Consider the following 15,778-nt stretch of genomic DNA (forward strand, 5'->3'; position numbering starts at 1 on the left):
AGGAACGAGCAAAAGCTAGGTCACGTGGTCACATGACCTACGACATTGTTTTTGGCCTTTTGGATTAGAAATCAGATAAGCAGGGTCGTTATCTTCTTTTGTGGGGGAGGAAGAAAGAAATTTGATTGAAGTTGCATATTGTAAAAGTGAATGCAGGAGATTTGTTACTAAGGGCGCCCCTGGAGATTGTTAAACGTTTCGAGAAAGCAGTATTTTGGATGAGAATGATGAAGAATGAAAAGAGGATTATTGGATGTGTGTGTGTATGTGTGTGAACATGTCAAACGACGAGAAAATGATAAGCCGGTCCAACGGACCGACAACGGAAGTCGATTCAAGCTCCTGCTCAAAGTTTATGGTAAGAGCAAGTAATATCCTCGGTAAATCACATTGACCAGCAGCAGAGCGACATTAAAGTGGAACAAGGGCAATGGTTGGAGCAAAAAATTGCTTCTCTTCCCAGTCTGTACATAATCCGCCAAATCCCAGTTATCCTAAACATACATTCTATATACCCACAGCATCATGAATCGATCCTTTACCATGAATGATTCCGGGGCAGACTCGAACGCTACCGTTTTATCAATCGACAAATGTAAAAGCCTTCAAGAGAACATGAATAAGAAGGACGTTGAAAAAAATGATCCTTGTTGGGATCTGAGGCGGGTGGATAGCTGTAAGTGAATTGCTGGAATGCTGTAGAGAAAACGCGGGAAGCTGATGATGATGATGATGATGATGGTAATTAAAATAGATATGGATGTTGCAAGTATTGTTGAGCCGCCACCACCAGAGATGCTAGCCGATATTCCTGATGGTGGTTATGGTTGGTGAGTGTTTTATCGAATGACACTTTTGTTAGCGTAACCCTGATGCATATGGTTAGGGTTGTAGCAGCTGCAGGATTCTTGAGCAATTTTGTTGTTTTCGGCGTCTCCACGATTTGGGGTGAGTTATCGATCCATGCAGCAGCAGAAAGATGAAGAAGACTCACACTCGATTCGATGTAGGTGTATTTTCACAAGCATTTGCCACATCCATTCTTCAGGGCAAAGCAAGCACAATCGAGCTGATGACTGTTGGGTCCACAGCTAATGTGTGTCTCAACATTTTCACTCCACTCAGCGTCCTTTTTGTACGTTATGGTACACGTTTCAATTATGGACTTGGTAGCATATTGATGTGTGCAGGCATTGTCTTGGCTGGCTTTAGCACAGAGATTTGGCAGCTCTATCTTTCATTTGGGATACTCTTTGGATTAGGAGCTTCATTTGTATACATGGTAAATAATGGATTTGCCTCGTTTTAATGTATGCTAACTTTTTCAAAAAGTCTGTAGCATCAGTCATTCCTCAATGGTAAGATAAGACATCAAATTGTATTATGCTAATGTTATTAACGACATGAACAACAAGGTTTACTACACGACGTAGCACAGCAATGGGGATTAGTTCAGCTGGAACAGGCTTAGGAGGTTTGGCATTGAGCCCAATGGTAGGTTCAAGACGATGTGTGATGATGATGATATATAATAACACTTTATTGCAGGCAAGCTCATTGATAGAGAAATATGGTCTTCCTTGGGCGTTTCGTATTGTCGGCTTAACATCGTTTGGGATTTGTTGTCTTGGAACGCTATTAGTGAAAGATCGGATACCAAGATCACAACGTAAACGTTTGCCTATCAAATCACCAATCCAGCCATCTTTATTGAAGAATATCGATTATAACATCTGGCTTTTGGGGGCTGTGGTGGGTCTCATGGGGTATTTGACACCAATGTTCTATTTACCAAGTAAGTCTTTGGTTGCATAAAAGTGTCACCCAAAAAGCTAAACTAACCATGTTTCCAGAATATGCTGCACATATCGGTATCAATGATAAGGATTCATCCAACTTGCTTGGTATCATGTGTGCAATGAATGCTGTTGGTCGTCTCGTGTTTGGCTTTGTAGCTGATCGTATTGGACCCCTCAACACCTTTACGATTGCGTCCATGCTGGCAGGTCTATTCACATTCCTCATATGGCCATTTGCAACAAGCTATGATATACTCCTGGCGTATGCTATCCTTTGGGGATTCACTTGCGGTACATACTATACGTTTGCTGCACCAGTAACCGGTAGCATTGTTGGCGTCGACAAGATTGCACCAGGCCTAGCGATCCTCTTCATTGCAAGTGCTGCTTCGGCCATGGGGACACCCATCGCTGCTGCTATTCAAGCTTCAACACCTCATGGCGGGTACATTGGAATCCAAATGTTCATTGGCGCTGTGTATGTTGCTGGAGGAACCATATGTCTAGCTTTAAAGTACAAGGTTACCCATTCATTAATATCAAGATACTAGTCATCATCATCATACGACGTCATTGATTGTGTGTGTGTGTGTGTGTGTGTGTGTGTGTGCTGTACCTTATTGTTGGGCCAAGATGTACTTGATCGGAAGATTCGTGTAGCCCTTGTCGGACAAACGGCTAAGACAAAAGAGCGAAAAAGAGACGTTCCGTAATTGTATTATTCCACCCTTTTCTTCCCCTTTTTTATACATTTCTGTTTCCATGCGACTCCCGCGTCTGGTGAAGCAAATAGGTGGATGCTTTCGCCAATTCACCAAATTCATCGGCCCTGGTTTCATGGTGGCTGTTGGATAGTAAGACTTTTGCACATCATCAATCAATCAATCAATCATCCTACTCACCCACCCATTTTCGTTTCACGTGTGCTACCCCGCTATTGCTACCGCTTCCTCCGTATAGCCTTGACCCTGGCAACTGGGCAACTGACATGGAGGGTGGATCACAATTCGGCTACCGTTTACTGTTTATCATCCTGCTTTCCAATATCATTGCCATCTTTTTACAAAACATGACCATACGAATGGGGACTGTCACTGGCATGGATCTCGCATCCGCTTCTCGTCGTTATTTTCCAAAGTACCTGAATTTGTTCCTTTACCTCTTGGCGGAGCTTGCCATCATTGCTACGGATATGGCCGAAGTGATCGGTAGTGCTATTGCTCTCAATCTCTTATTCCCAAGTCTCCCGTTACCTGCTGGTGTTGCTATCACGGCAGCCGATGTCTTCATCATCCTATTGTTCTACAGCGAAGAACCCAATTCAGGCCAAGCTGAAACAGCTTCCATGCGTGTGATCCGTGTTTTTGAAACATTTGTCATGTTCCTTGTTCTAGCAGTGGGCATTTGCTTGAGTATCATCCTTGCTGAATCAGACGCCAACGCTATCGATGTCCTCAAGGGCTACGTTCCTACTCGGGAAATCTTTACGGATCCATCGTGTCTATATGTGGCTATCGGCATTATTGGTGCTACAGGTAAATGGATGACCAAGTATAGTGTATATCGGCAATACCCCCTTATCAATGTTCATATCTATAGTGATGCCTCATAACCTTTACCTGCATGGCTTTATTGTACAATCACGCTGCCGTACTTGGAGATCAAAACGCCCTGAAGTTGAAGAAGTGGAACCAGGCCAGTGGGTCATCCAGTGTGCCACACGTCAAATGGTTGATGAAAAATCAGCAGCAGCAACGAACGATAACATTGTGCGTGATGCCTCTGTTGTAAACATGGATGACTCTGAAACAGCAAATGGAAGATATTACAACATGGATCGTTTGCGCCAATACCTACGAAAAGCATTACGCGAGAACCTTGTTTACGGCTTTATCGATCTTGTGATTGCACTCATTTTCGCCTTTTACGTCAACTGTGCCATTCTTGCAGTAGCCAGTGCCAACTTTTATTATGGTCCTGAAGGTCAAAATCAAGTTGTGGATGATTTGTTTGGAGCACATCATCTCCTTTCAGTGTATTTGGGACCTGCAGCTGGTGTTATTTTTGCATTGGCATTGTTGTGTGCTGGTCAATCTTCTACCATTACAGCTACCTTGGCAGGCCAAGTGGTGATGGCTGGATTTCTTGGAATGACAACACGTCCTTGGGTACGACGAATTGTTACACGTTTGGTAGCTATTGCCCCTGCTTTGGTCGCTGCATGTATCGCTGGTCGTTCAGGATTGAATCAACTCTTGGTGGCATCCCAAGTGGCTCTCAGCATTCAATTACCATTTGCAGTGGTACCCCTTGTTTACTTTACGTCACGCAAGCATATCATGAAGCTTGATCTTGTCCATGACGTCCAGGGTGAAAAGAAAGCGGATGCAAATCGCGTGACATTGTCTTGGATCGATCGCCTATTTCCCAGAATTCCATCTCATCATCTGTCATTTCTTCCACGTGCATTGCGTTCGAATGCTCTAAAGGATGACAAGAACGAAACAGCATCCACCATTCGAACATTCACTCCCATTCCTTTAAAAGAATGGCCAAAGCCCTTGCAATACGAAAATGGTATCATTAGTGGTATCGTTGCTGGCCTCATCTCCTTATTGCTTATTGGTCTAAATGGATACCTCGTGGTGTCTTTGTTCATGGGCAACACATAGATTTGATACTCATTGTCTACTCACATCATGTACTATAAAACATTCTATCCCTGCGTGTTCATTTACCTTTCAAGGATAGCCCTCTTGTTTCCTTCATCATCATCGTCATCATCAAAGATAAAAATACGTGTTTCTTTTTGCAATGTAGTACAGCATGATTTTTACACACCATGTCAGCCAAGCAAATTGGATACCAGCAAGGTGTGTATGTATGTATGCAAGTCAAAAAAGGTGTGGCTGGGTATACCCATCCATCCTCCTCCTCATCCTCCTACTCAAATGCCGCCGACTATCGTTGCATAAAGAAGAAAGAATTGAACCGTGCGCAATATGCATAAAGACACTTTAAAAGTACCAAATAGCCCTTTATTTGCTATCCATTGAATGTATTACGTATATGTGTGTGGGTGGATGCTACGCGTGTGTACGTGTGTGAGTGTGTGTGAAAAGTGTTTTTAACTTCATCCAATGAGAATGTGTTGGGTGCTTACCATCCCTGTCATGCGAGGGAGACTTTCATTTCTCGTCTTTTCTTTACTCTAAACTTTCTCATGCCCATTCCCTCTGCAAGTACCTCATCTTCTACAACCCCCACTTCCACATTTACAGAACCACATCAGATACCTTCAGCTGCCAAACCCTCCTCCTCAACCACCCCAGGCTGTTCACAATGCAGTGCTGATGCAGCCGGATGCCAGCATAAACCGGGATTAGCTTTTCCCACCGCTACCACTATTGACGAAAAGCGTGCAAAGTGCGATCGTCATTCGACAAGTCGATCCCAAGCCAGTCCTAGCAGCATGTTGTTGACGAGCCGGAAAGAAGGCGATGTGTGGGTCGATATTTCTAATGAACGGCTACCGAATTCTCGGCTCGGCTCACTTTACCCTGGATCATGCTTCAAAGGGATGCAGCATTGTGGAACAACAAGCTATGAAGTCTCTGTGGATATCCAAGTAAGCCGTAGGCTACATTGTCTCAAAGAGAAAGGATCATCTAACATCATCCTATCATTGACTAGCATGTGGATTTGAAAGAAAGCACGCTATGTGGCTATCTCAATATCACCGGCTTAACATCCGATTATCCCGAGTTGACTGTAAGTTGGCATAGGATACTCCTTTTTTTCTTCTTCCTCACAATCACTTGTTTCCATGTTAGACTTTCTTTCAAGCTGAAATCATTGGTCCAAAATACTCTTTTCTCACACGCAAATGGCAGGCTGACAAGAATATTGATGCATCCCATTGGGTAAGCTACTTGATGTTTCCATGATGATGGCGAATGTATATTAAACTTGTTTTATAGAAAAGATTCCCATCGTTTGAGAAATACGCAGAGAACTTTAATGACGATGGATTCAGCTACGACCCTTATGATGAAGACTTTGTCTATATGCGTTGGAAGGAGCACTTTCTTGTACCGGATCATCGCGTAAACAACATTGATGGCGCTAGTTTTGCTGGTTTCTACTATATCTGCTATCAACGATCCACTGACGAGATCAAAGGATACTACTTTTTCCGCCAGCATAGAGAATGGTAAGCAAAAGGAGGACGTAAAGATGTAGTTGATTCATTCATAACACGATTGCATTTTTAGGTATCAGGAGCTCTCTCTCAAACATGTGGACGATCGTACATTTGGAAACTTTGAAATGCGATGATGGATTCTATTTTCACGATACCCTTTCCAATATGCTGTATATCATCATTACGCGAATGCACACATTAGCTGTCCTCTTTCTTCTTCTTCTTCAGTAGTAAAACAAATATTATAAATACAATGTTATGGCTGGATCAACAATGAATGGGGGTCAACAATGATGGGCTTCTAGTGGATGTGGCGATTTATTGTTTGGATTCTACTGGTAATAAAGCTGCTGCTACCCGACGACCTTCCTCTGCAAGCACATTGTACGTAGCTGCTGCATGTTTCTATTTATAAACCATAGGATGTGAATATCCACTTTCATCCATACACACGCACTATGCAGCTCTTGCTTACCGTGTTCATTTGATCAACCTGGATTCCAAGCTTATAAAAGTATTCACGGATGGATGGCGGGATTGGTGTAAAGTTCTTGCCTGTACCGAGTAATACCAATTCTATAGAGATGACATGTATCAGTGTATTGTCCTTGTATCCGATCTCATAGCAACGATCCTTGCATCCAATCTCATAGCAACGACATACCTGGCTTTGGTGAAGCAACCTCGAAGATTTTAAATGCATCAAGTGAAATAGGCTTGTCAAATTGAAATGCATCTTGGGGCACCTGCCATAGGAAAGCCGAGCCGTTCAATAAGACGAGAGGATTGCGTATCTGTACATTGTTTGAGAGCACGAAGCCATCCTTGGTAATAACTTCCACGCCAACATTCGGTCCACGATCAAACATGTTGACAAAGAGATCCATAGTGCTTTGAGACGAGGCATCAGCTGGTGCTTCAGCGGGTACTGTTTGGTTGGCGATCTTGATTGTCTTTTCTTCATGTCGGAACGAGGTTGCCTGTAAGAAACGACGCGCTGTAGTCAACGATGCAAGGGGTCGAACGGAACGTTTTGTGGCGATTATGCGAGCGGTGTGGAGCATGGTTGTGTGTGTGTGTGAGGAAGAAATGGAGTCCACGTGCGGATCCCCGACAACTTAGCTCGAGTAAGACAACCTCTCTATTCACGTGACCCAATACTGTATATCAAGAATGAATGTCAAATGATGTATTACTATGATTAATCTCTATAACAACTACGTCTATTGTGATGTCACATAAGGTCTCCAAAAAAGCACGACATTCTTGCCTTCAAAACCAAGATAGGCTTTTTCAATGACACCTTGTCCATGGGTATCTTTTTCGCTCAAGTATTGAATAAAATCTTCAGTGGTGACGACTTCGTTGCCATTGGATAAACGTCGATGCCGATTTTCATGATGGAATACACAACAAGGAATGACAGCAAAAGGTTTGCCCATTTTGAGAGCAGCATCAACAATAGGTTCAGTCGCTTGATCTGAATGCAAACCAATCAAAAGCCCAGCTTGTTCAACCACCTCAGGATAATTCTCGAGAAAGGCATCGTTCATCAATGTTGCTAGGTATGTAGGTTCCAAATCATAAGGCCATTTCTCTTCCATAGGTACCGTACAATCGGGAGCTTCGCCTCGTACCATTCTACAAGTGAGCCTACGTAAACGCGTGTACCAATGGCGAGGTTGTTTCCTTGTCTCCGGTTCTACCACGGTTGCCGGGATATTGTATCCATGGCTCAGGAACATGGATACGTCGCCTTTGCCACCAGCAATATCCAATACACCACGGCGCACTTGATCCGATAATAGATAATCTCCAAACGTCTCATGAATCCACTGCGCAAAGACCATAGCACGTTGAGCATGTGATTTCTTTGAAGTGTGAGGATCATGCGGGTTGTGTGTTGTAATTTTGCGTGCAGCCATTCTTTCTTCAATCCAAGCTTCTCGTGCAGCCATGTACTCTTCTTCCGTTGGGTGCAAAAATGGACAATTGGGCAAGCGAACGCACTCTCGTTGATTGATCCAATACTTGCAATACATTTCAGACTTGGCCTTTTGTGATCCATCCCAACGTCGAATTGTTTGTTTGGGACCGCTGCTACCCAAAGGAGGATCGGCAACAAATGTCTTGGTATCAGTGTAGGGTTGTATCACAATGAGAGGTGCTGTGGATTGCCATACGTTGAAACTCTTGCTGTCATATTCGGATGGATCGGTGGGAAGACCTACAACAGCACGCACCACATCCCCTTGTTTGACAGAACGATAGATATCTTGCACACCCTCTCGAGTCAAAGAGCCGTCATCGCTTCGAAATAGAATCTGGTCTTTGTTGCCATTGTCAAGTAGGACATCAATAAAAAAGAGATCCTTGGAAAGTTTACGCCGATGTCTAATTTGGCCCTCGATTGTGGTGTCGAGCGTCAACTGCCGAGTAAAACGGTTGTTCACCATACGAGCAAAAAGTGGAGATACAATTGCGGTGGTTGTCAGATTTCTTTTTGGTAAGTCCATCCATCCAATAACAATGACGACGCCACACTTGGCACATTGTAAAGCCACACAACATGACCCTCGTCTGCTCATTGTAGAGATGCATCGATTTCTTTTTCTTCGACTAGTGCCATCATCAGGTAGCATATCCGTGGGCTCGACCCCATCATATTGCATCAAGCAACAAGGACTATTTATAATCCAAGATAGCATCTATCGTAACAACGAGTGACCCAACGTCAATAACAACAGGCAAGTTGGCTATTCTTATTTGAACCATGTCATCAGTTCCAGGCATTACTATTATCATCATTGAAGCAACTTTCCAAATGATCGTCATGTGACTTAGGTGGTATTACTTTTTGGAGAACCACTTTCCATTCATCCCCATCTTCATGTACACCTATAGCTAGCTATCCTCTTTCTCTTCAACAAGTGATGTATATGTAAAACAACTCTTTTTTATTATAGTAGCCGTTCAAAAACTCAATAGCTGGCATAAGGATGACTTCATTCCCAGATCGGACTGTAGCACTAAAATGGAGGGTAACTGCAATAGATAATTCTCTGTATCACATAGCCAATGTCCCACCTTTTTATAAAACCATGTCTATTTCATCCCTATACCCTATACAAGTAGCTTACATTCATGTTCCCATATAAAAATAAAGACTATGTTGCATTGTTTCAAGACAACACGGGGAAGATGTTGCTATTCTCCTGAGACTACAAATGGGAACTCCTTATACAGCACAACATTCTGTGAACGTTATATAGGCAAAAGACATACCATGATGACCAAAAGGCGCTATCGATAATACACGAGCCACATTTGTATCCATCGCGGCTAAGCTGGAATTACATAGCCAATATAATGCTTTGGACTCCGAGAGCTTAACCTGTGACGAGTGCTCAATATTGCCCCATGTGCAGCAGCAGCAGCAGAAGCAGCAGCACCTCTCTCTCTCACACAGCATCCCCTCCTTTTGTTCGTTCCCTTCTAAGGTAAAGAGTGTGCTTCTTTTATTTCCCACTCTTTTCCTTTCTTCCAAATTTTCTACTTGTCTTTTTCTTTTCTTTCAATACCAATAACATAAGCACCGTCAGCCAACCCACTAAGCTCGATATTGCAACCGAGCGAGCACTTTTATTTCAACCACCACAACCACTATGGCTGCTACAACTACTCACGTCGCCAAATGTCAACAACATTACACTTCCAATGACGGCCATAACTTGACTGAACGATCGTTGCCATCAGAGATGACAAGTTCGCCGCCTGTTGCCGCTTATAGCACTGCAGGAAACGAACCTGAAAATGATGGTGTCACCAAGAAATCCGATTCGGGTGTGTATTTTGCCATGATGCTCTCAGAGTACTTGGATAAGAAGGCCATGGAGGAGGACAAGGGAGATGCAACAATCGTAAAGCCGAATAGCAGCAGTGACGAATCTAATACGACTACCACCACCACCACTACTACTACTACTACTACTGCTACCACCACTACTGTCGAGCCAGCAACCACTACGAATTCAGCCAATGATAATGTCGGGCGCCTTGGCCAACATGTTCCGCACGGCCACCCAAAAGATGAAACTTATGCAGAAGCACAGGTCAAGGAAGTGATGGCAAACTTACCCAATTTAATATGGTTCGTACATATACACACAACGTGGCTTTTCAATCCTTTTTTATACTCACTATGTTACTTTATCTTATCAGGGTGCCTGCACACAAGCATCCACAGATTGCACCGAGTGAGTTTGTTAATTGGATCCAAGTACATGGTGAAACGCCGGCTATGAAGCAATCCAAAGTGCGTCGACAAAAATCCAAGCTCTCGAGATCAATATCATACGATGATGCGAATATCATTAGCAACAATGAGAATGAAAAAGAGAGCAACACGAGTGCCAGCACCACGAGTTCGAGTAGCAGCAGCGGAGAGGATAGCCCTACAAGTCCAAAGGATTATGAGTTACCCCAAATACAGGGCAAGGATGGTATGTGTGTGCATATGACAAGTAGGGTGTATGCTTTGTATTCATCTAAAACGTTTGTTTAGCAGGTTTTGCATTTGATCGGCACCCAACAGAAATCGATTCTTCTCCTATACTAGCCCCACCAACGCATCATCGAACATTATTACGTCGCTCTGCAGTATCAGCTAGACGAACGGCTAGTGAAGGCAATGCTGATAGACGACGTAGCCGACGAGCGCAACAACAATCACGACATGCTGAGGATACGAGTGATCGCATGGGCCATGTACCAACTGAAGCCGTTAATTTGCATGATCATCCCGTTAGTATGAGCGAGTGGATTGATTTAGGCAATGCGAGCCTCGAGTCATCAGAATCACAACATGGCATCTTATCACGTGTGCATGATGCTGAATCACAGCTATTGAAATTTATGGATGATGATGAAGACGATGATAAAAAGGTTGCCAAGGCAACGGCGACCATGGCAACGGCCATTCCCGAGGAACCAGAATCGGATTCATCTTATCCAAGTGCTACAACCAAGGATGATGATGATACGACTTGCACCACCACCACTACCACCGAGCCATCGACTTTGGATAACAAAAGAATGACCTTGAGACGATCAGCATCGGATTTGATTCCTCAAAAGAGTGAAAAGAAAATGTCATGGATTGGTGCATTATTGAATGGTGACAAGAAAAAGAGACGTTCATTGCGACGACCCAATAATGAAAAGCACAAAGATCAGGCATCCCTTCAACTTACACGAGTCAATTCCATGGGCGCAGTATCAACATCAACCACCACCACCACCACCGGCACCAAGAAACGTGGATTGGCTGCATTCATCTCTAGATCATTATCCAAATCATCATCAGCAGCAGGAAGGAAAGAGTCTAAAAAGACTAAGAAAGATCCTATTCCACCCCCACCATCTTCCACAGCAACCAGCAGTGTAACCACGGTAGCCTCTAGACATTTTATCCACAGCTATCGTTTACCCATCCATGTTGAACGTGCCATCTATCGACTCTCTCATATGAAACTTGCCAATCCACGCCGTCCTTTGCATCAGCAAGTGGTGATTTCCAATTTTATGTTTTGGTATTTATCCATCATCAATCCTCAGGCCACACAATCTACCACCAGCAACAATACCCAATGGCCTCAAGAAGGAGACGAAGCAGCATCATTTCGAGCACCATCACCATCATCCAATAATCGTTTTCAAAAGCCCTCACTCAACAACAACAACAACAACAAGAAATATGAGCGACGTGCTTCAGTGAGCAGCAATACCGGTTCATCTGATGAAGAAGACAATGTCCCTTTGAGCTTTTACAGAAAAGGCGATGTTTAGACCCACACACCCACCCCCCTTTTACGAGAAAAGAATGACACCTTGTAACCCCTCGCCACCATCATATTTCAGCCATTATTGCACCGCTGACCACACTATTTGCATCATTTTCTATTATTCATCACCACTATCATCATCATTATCCGCCGATTCATTATTCTTTTTCTCGTTTAATAACTATTGTACATTCATAAAGAGTCCATTCGATATCATTTCATAAAAAGTGTGACAATGAAGCCAGCCAAAATGATAGCTCGTTCCTCAAAAGGGTAGTGAGTATACTTGTAGGAACAAGCCGGAACTAAATTTCAGCCCGCTCATCATCCAAGTACGCCACAAGCCCACTGATAGAACTCGTTGTCTTTCTTCCTCTTCTTGTTCAAAATGACTTTGCTTACAACATTGAACCGCATTGCACCTCTTGCCACTACTGCCAAACGTGCCTTTAAGCCTGCCTTGTCTTCTGCTTATGCTGTAGCCCAACAACAACGCTTCAACTCGAACGGCGCTGTCGAAGTAAGGAACAGGAAAGGAGTGGATAATAGGATCCATGATATTGATATGGGTATAGATGACCGTGCGTGATGCATTGAACCAAGCTTTGGAGGAAGAGTTGACTCGTGATGAAAAGGTGTTCCTTCTTGGTGAAGAAGTTGCTCAATACAACGGCGCGTACAAGGTATTATTTGGGATAAGTCGGGAAAACATACAAAGAAAAATACACTCAACCTATTCCGACATTAGGTTACCAAAGGTCTTTTGGACAAGTTTGGTCCCAAGCGTGTCATTGATACCCCCATCACTGAAATCGGCTTTGCTGGTTTGGCTGTGGGTGCTGCCATGAGCGGTCTCAAGCCTGTTTGTGAATTCATGACCTTCAACTTTGCTATGCAGGTAAAAAAGTAAACAATAGCAACACCACCACTCTTCATGTTTCTTATTATGATGATTATTAGGCCATTGATCAAATCGTCAACTCGGCTGCCAAGACCCATTACATGTCGGGTGGCACTGTCACTGTGCCTATGGTCTTCCGTGGTCCTAATGGTGCTGCTGCCGGTGTGGCTGCTCAACATTCTCAATGCTATGCCTCGTGGTATGGTGCTGTCCCTGGTCTCAAGGTCATTTCTCCTTGGAACTCTGAAGATGCAAAGGGTCTTTTGAAGGCTGCTATTCGTGATCCCAACCCTGTTGTTTTCCTCGAAAACGAGCTTGAATATGGTGTCTCTTATCCCATGTCGGCTGAGGCTCTTTCTTCTGACTACGTCTTGCCTATTGGTAAGGCCAAGGTTGAGCGTGAGGGTAAGGATATCACCATTGTCTCCCACTCTCGCTCCGTTGGCTTCTCCATGAAGGCTGCCGAGGAATTGGCAAAGAGCGGTATCTCCGTTGAAGTCGTCAACTTGCGCTCCATTCGTCCCTTGGATGTTGATACCATTACTGCATCTATCAAAAAGACCAACCGTCTCATCACTGTCGAAGGTGGTTGGGCCTCTTATGGTGTTGGTTCAGAAATCGCTGCTCAAGTGATGGAATGTAAGTAGGCGTGTCTTTACGTGTATATGTGTATAAGATCTTGGTCGCTAATACATGGGATAGCTGATGCATTCGATTACTTGGATGCTCCCATGGTTCGTGTCGCTGGTGCTGATGTCCCTACACCCTATGCCAAGAACTTGGAAGAGTTTGCCTTCCCTGATGACAAGGTCATTGTCAAGACCATCCGGTAAGTGTTCTTTTTTTTTAAACACACAAGTGTGTGTGTAACTTTGCGCACAGATGTTGATTAACCTATCATGATTTAGTGATGTGTTGGACAAGAAAGTTGGCGCCTAAAAACACACTCTCCCTCTTTTACTATCATTCCTCCTCCTCCTCTTGCTCACTCATGATCCCTTAACTATCCATCATCATTAACATCACGTAATCCTTTATAGAAAGGCAAACCAATGCCTGTAAATACAAAATGTCTTTTGGGATTTGATTATGGTTACAAATGGTTGCTATGTATGATAATGCAACGGGGAATCACGGCTGTTTTATCCGGTTTCAAATATCGAGAGCGCATTTTTCCATATTTCCTTTTCACCAAACTTTTTTTTTTCGTGGCATCTCGTTGTTCAAACATCTCATGTTTGCTCATTTGAAGAACCTATTCAAGGGAAACAAAAAGGACCATGCACAGTCAGCTTCCTTGACAAAGCAGCAGCACCCCCAACAGCCTGCCTCCTCAACCGACTCCAAGAGAACACTCATTGTGGCAGAGCCCAAGAAGCTACACAATGCCAAAACTTTGACAGCAAAGCAAGTTATCGAGATTGAACAACGCCGTAAACGACAATTGCCTGTGTATCCTGGTCTAGAACGTTTCGAGCTTATTGAGAAGCTTGGAGAGTGAGTAGAGCGTTTTAACGCTTTTGGTATGCATATAGCTCATTTCTTTCTTTCTCTAGTGGTGCATTCTCCATTGTCTACAAGGCCAGAGATACAACGAATGATCAATTGGTGGCTATCAAGGTGGTTAGAAAGAACGAGCTTGAAAGAGTAAGTGCTATCGTGAGAGGTTGAAGGACATTATTTAACAAGTGGGTGTTGTTTGTTTATTATAGCATGGAAATACTCCCCATCTTCATCCAAGTCTCAAAAAGAAAACTCGCGCCACTGAGGTAAATGGGATATGGCAAAGGGGTGGTGCGAGTAATGTATTAAACGCGTTCATTGTTAGAGATCGACTATTCTAAAAGAGGTGCAAATCATGCAGACTTGCAAGCATGAGAACCTTGTTGCACTCGTTCACTTTTCCGAATCACTGGACTATTACTTTCTCGTTATGGAATTGAGCAAAGGTGGTGAACTCTTTCATCAAATCGTCAAGCTTACCTATTTCAGCGAGGATTTGGCACGTCATGTTATCATTCAAGTGGCTCTTGCCATTCAGCAATTACACGAACGCGGCATTGTCCACCGAGATATCAAGCCAGAGAATATCCTGTTTGATCCTATTCCAATTATACCATCCAAAAAGACTCAGAACTTGTTTGATGAGGACAAGGTGGATGAAGGCGAATTCACTCTAGGCGTGGGTGGTGGTGGTATTGGACGTGTCAAGGTGGCTGATTTTGGATTGAGCAAGGTAAGAAAGAAATGACGACATGACCATGTATGAAGATGATGATGATTGTTGATGTTGATGTAATCTCTATTAGGTGATTTGGGATGATGCGACAAAGACACCTTGTGGCACTGTGGGTTATACCGCACCTGAGATTGTACGCGATCAACGCTATCATAAGGGCGTGGACATGTGGGCATTGGGCTGTGTCTTGTATACGATGCTTTGCGGCTTCCCTCCATTTTATGATGAATCGATTCCAGCACTTACGCAAAAGGTTGCCAGGGGACAATACACATTTCTAAGCCCTTGGTGGGATCCTATCTCTGATTCGGCAAAGGAGCTTATCACCCATTTACTATGCGTTGATCCCAATGAACGATACACAGTCGATGAGTTTCTCAACCACCCATGGATAACACAAAAAAAGGCACCTGCTATCTCGGTACCAGCCGTCGCTTCAACTCCCACATCGATGATACCCCCAGACTTTATGGATACCACAACACCATCATCAGGTAGCCGACGACGTAAGGATATCTTTTCACCCGGTGTGGCATCCATCAAGGAGATTCTCGACATTACTTATGCTGTGCAACGCATTGGCGAAGAAAAGGCTCAACAACTTGGTGGACTCGCTGAGGAGGATGAAGAAGATGAAGAAGATGAAGACGAACAACGAATGAGAGCCACACATCATGCTATGCCTACTGCAGCTCAAGGCGGTTTTGCATTGGATATGAGCAAGGCTACCATATTAAAAAAGAGACAAAAGGCAACTGCTTAAAAATTGGCCATCAAAGATGCATCTTTAAT

The 15,778-nt window shown here is 43.7% G+C and overlaps 8 protein-coding genes across 8 annotated transcripts; 6 read left to right on the forward strand and 2 right to left on the reverse strand.

The window, feature by feature from the left end:
- Positions 1-543: 543 nt before the first annotated feature.
- On the forward strand, positions 544-2,350 carry O0I10_007127 (uncharacterized protein; the record flags this gene model as incomplete). The annotated part of the gene is made up of 8 exons (XM_058487146.1): positions 544-676; positions 755-830; positions 887-948; positions 1,011-1,282; positions 1,333-1,358; positions 1,416-1,494; positions 1,549-1,795; positions 1,854-2,350. 8 exons carry the CDS (start codon positions 544-546, stop codon positions 2,348-2,350), a joined length of 1,392 nt encoding a protein of 463 aa, XP_058341961.1.
- Positions 2,351-2,561: 211 nt separating this feature from the next.
- O0I10_007128 (uncharacterized protein) lies at positions 2,562-4,471 on the forward strand (the record flags this gene model as incomplete). Its single annotated transcript, XM_058487147.1, has 3 exons — positions 2,562-2,653; positions 2,760-3,334; positions 3,399-4,471. 3 exons carry the CDS (start codon positions 2,562-2,564, stop codon positions 4,469-4,471), a joined length of 1,740 nt encoding a protein of 579 aa, XP_058341962.1.
- Positions 4,472-5,022: 551 nt separating this feature from the next.
- Positions 5,023-6,137, forward strand: O0I10_007129 (uncharacterized protein; the record flags this gene model as incomplete). The annotated part of the gene is made up of 5 exons (XM_058487148.1): positions 5,023-5,427; positions 5,493-5,570; positions 5,633-5,722; positions 5,780-6,012; positions 6,074-6,137. 5 exons carry the CDS (start codon positions 5,023-5,025, stop codon positions 6,135-6,137), a joined length of 870 nt encoding a protein of 289 aa, XP_058341963.1.
- A 184-nt stretch (positions 6,138-6,321) lies between these two features.
- Positions 6,322-7,067, reverse strand: O0I10_007130 (uncharacterized protein; the record flags this gene model as incomplete). The annotated part of the gene is made up of 3 exons (XM_058487149.1): positions 6,322-6,408; positions 6,479-6,579; positions 6,668-7,067. 3 exons carry the CDS (start codon positions 7,065-7,067, stop codon positions 6,322-6,324), a joined length of 588 nt encoding a protein of 195 aa, XP_058341964.1.
- A 159-nt stretch (positions 7,068-7,226) lies between these two features.
- On the reverse strand, positions 7,227-8,459 carry O0I10_007131 (uncharacterized protein; the record flags this gene model as incomplete). The annotated part of the gene is made up of 1 exon (XM_058487150.1): positions 7,227-8,459. The coding sequence occupies one exon, from the start codon at positions 8,457-8,459 to the stop codon at positions 7,227-7,229; it is 1,233 nt and encodes a 410-aa protein (XP_058341965.1).
- A 1,209-nt stretch (positions 8,460-9,668) lies between these two features.
- O0I10_007132 (uncharacterized protein) lies at positions 9,669-11,850 on the forward strand (the record flags this gene model as incomplete). The annotated part of the gene is made up of 3 exons (XM_058487151.1): positions 9,669-10,153; positions 10,225-10,505; positions 10,571-11,850. The coding sequence occupies 3 exons, from the start codon at positions 9,669-9,671 to the stop codon at positions 11,848-11,850; spliced, it is 2,046 nt and encodes a 681-aa protein (XP_058341966.1).
- A 384-nt stretch (positions 11,851-12,234) lies between these two features.
- O0I10_007133 (uncharacterized protein) lies at positions 12,235-13,686 on the forward strand (the record flags this gene model as incomplete). The annotated part of the gene is made up of 6 exons (XM_058487152.1): positions 12,235-12,366; positions 12,422-12,529; positions 12,595-12,744; positions 12,807-13,386; positions 13,450-13,576; positions 13,656-13,686. 6 exons carry the CDS (start codon positions 12,235-12,237, stop codon positions 13,684-13,686), a joined length of 1,128 nt encoding a protein of 375 aa, XP_058341967.1.
- Positions 13,687-13,981: 295 nt separating this feature from the next.
- On the forward strand, positions 13,982-15,749 carry O0I10_007134 (uncharacterized protein; the record flags this gene model as incomplete). The annotated part of the gene is made up of 5 exons (XM_058487153.1): positions 13,982-14,244; positions 14,304-14,394; positions 14,460-14,516; positions 14,576-14,983; positions 15,057-15,749. The coding sequence occupies 5 exons, from the start codon at positions 13,982-13,984 to the stop codon at positions 15,747-15,749; spliced, it is 1,512 nt and encodes a 503-aa protein (XP_058341968.1).
- Positions 15,750-15,778: the final 29 nt, after the last annotated feature.

The sequence above is a fragment of the Lichtheimia ornata genome (genome assembly GCF_029851405.1).
Source record: "Lichtheimia ornata isolate CBS 291.66 chromosome Unknown scaffold00034, whole genome shotgun sequence".
NCBI lineage: Eukaryota > Fungi > Mucoromycota > Mucoromycetes > Mucorales > Lichtheimiaceae > Lichtheimia > Lichtheimia ornata.